General features: G+C 39.1%; 1 protein-coding gene across 1 annotated transcript; it reads left to right on the top strand.

Annotated features, from left to right (window-relative positions):
• The first annotated feature begins 281 nt into the window (after window positions 1-281).
• On the top strand, window positions 282-1,252 carry LOC100465212 (olfactory receptor 4F3/4F16/4F29). Its single transcript, XM_034660159.1, has 2 exons — window positions 282-724; window positions 757-1,252. Exons 1-2 carry the CDS (start codon window positions 282-284, stop codon window positions 1,250-1,252), a joined length of 939 nt encoding a protein of 312 aa, XP_034516050.1.
• The last annotated feature ends 394 nt before the right edge of the window (window positions 1,253-1,646 follow it).

Raw genomic sequence — 1,646 nt, 5'->3', positions numbered from 1 at the left:
GTGAAGCTTTTCTTCTTGCCAAATTCTCCTATTAATTTTAGGCAATGAGAGGTTTTCCTGATAGTTCCAATTATAATATGATCTCCTGAGTGGTGCTTATGTCATCATCATTGTCATCATTATCATTATTACTTATGAAGTCTGAAGAATTGGATTACCAGGTAGTTCTCATTTGTAATGCAACATAAATAATTAATACCACTATAATTCCTGATAATCATAATTTCTTCCTCACATTGTTAGTTCTCATCATTTCAGCGGCAGCCCAGTTGGCTGGATCCATGGACGGAAGGAATCACTCAGTTGTGTCTGAGTTTGTGTTTCTGGGACTCACTCGTTCGTGGGAGATCCAGCTTCTCCTCCTGGTGTTCTCCTCTGTGCTCTATGTGGCAAGCATGACTGGAAACGTCCTCATTGTGTTTTCTGTGACCATCGATTCTCACTTACATTCCCCCATGTACTTCCTACTGGCCAGTCTCTCTTTCATTGACTTGGGGGCCTGCTCTGCCACCTCACCCAAGATGATTTATGATCTTTTCAGGAAGCGCAAAGTTATTTCCTTTGGAGGCTGCATTGCCCAGATCTTCTTCATCCATGTCATCGGTGGCGTGGAGATGGTGCTACTCATCGCCATGGCCTTTGACAGATATGTTGCCATTTGTAAGCCTCTCCACTACTTGACCATTATGAGCCCACGAACGTGTGTTTTGTTTCTGGCTGCTGCATGGGCTCTTGGCATTATTCACTCACTGTTCNATGGGCCCTTGGCATTATTCACTCACTGTTCCAACTAGCATTTATTGTTAATTTACCCTTCTGTGGTCCTAATGTATTGGACAGCTTTTACTGTGACCTTCCTCGTCTCCTCAGACTGGCCTGTACAGATACTTACAGATTGCAGTTCATGGTCACTGTCAACAGTGGGTTCCTTTGTGTTGGCTCTTTCTTCATACTCCTCATCTCCTACATCTTCATCCTGTTTACTGTTTGGAAACATTCCTCAGGTGGTTCGTCCAAGGCCCTCTCCACTTTGTCAGCTCACATTACTGTGGTATTTTTTTTCTTTGGTCCAACCATGTTTATCTATACATGGCCACATCGCAGTTCACAGATGGACAAATTTCTTGCTATTTTTGATGCAGTTCTTACTCCTTTTTTAAATCCAATCATCTACACATTCAGGAATAAAGAGATGAAGGCAGCAATGAAAACAGCTTTCAGACCATTAGTGATTTTTAGAAAGATTTCATAAAAAATGCTTTAAGATTTTTATCGTGATTATCATGTAGCTTGTATCTGGAATTTTAGAATTGGCTTCTTTAGTGCTTCTGCAATTGATTTGTGTTCCACACCCTTTAAGAATGCTCCTCTTTCCTTAGAATAATGAAGACTTAGACAAACAAAACCTTAATTGAAAACTTACGTTGATTCATATGGGTTTGCACATATATGTGCTATTTTTAATAATTTCTTTGCCTCACTTTTTCTGTTAAAGTTTTCAGTTTATCATTGTTTGTTCAATTTATCTACATACTTATAATTTTTGCTTATGTATCCCAGGTGTTAATTATTTACTTACAATTGATAATCTCCACTTTTACCAATAATGGCTCTTTTTCTTATTCCTTTGGTGAGTTGGGAAATAT

This window comes from Ailuropoda melanoleuca, chromosome 5 (genome assembly GCF_002007445.2).
Source record: "Ailuropoda melanoleuca isolate Jingjing chromosome 5, ASM200744v2, whole genome shotgun sequence".
Taxonomy (NCBI): domain Eukaryota; kingdom Metazoa; phylum Chordata; class Mammalia; order Carnivora; family Ursidae; genus Ailuropoda; species Ailuropoda melanoleuca.
The sequence above is the reverse complement of the archived record's forward strand: the minus strand, read 5'-3'. Positions and strand labels throughout refer to the sequence as shown.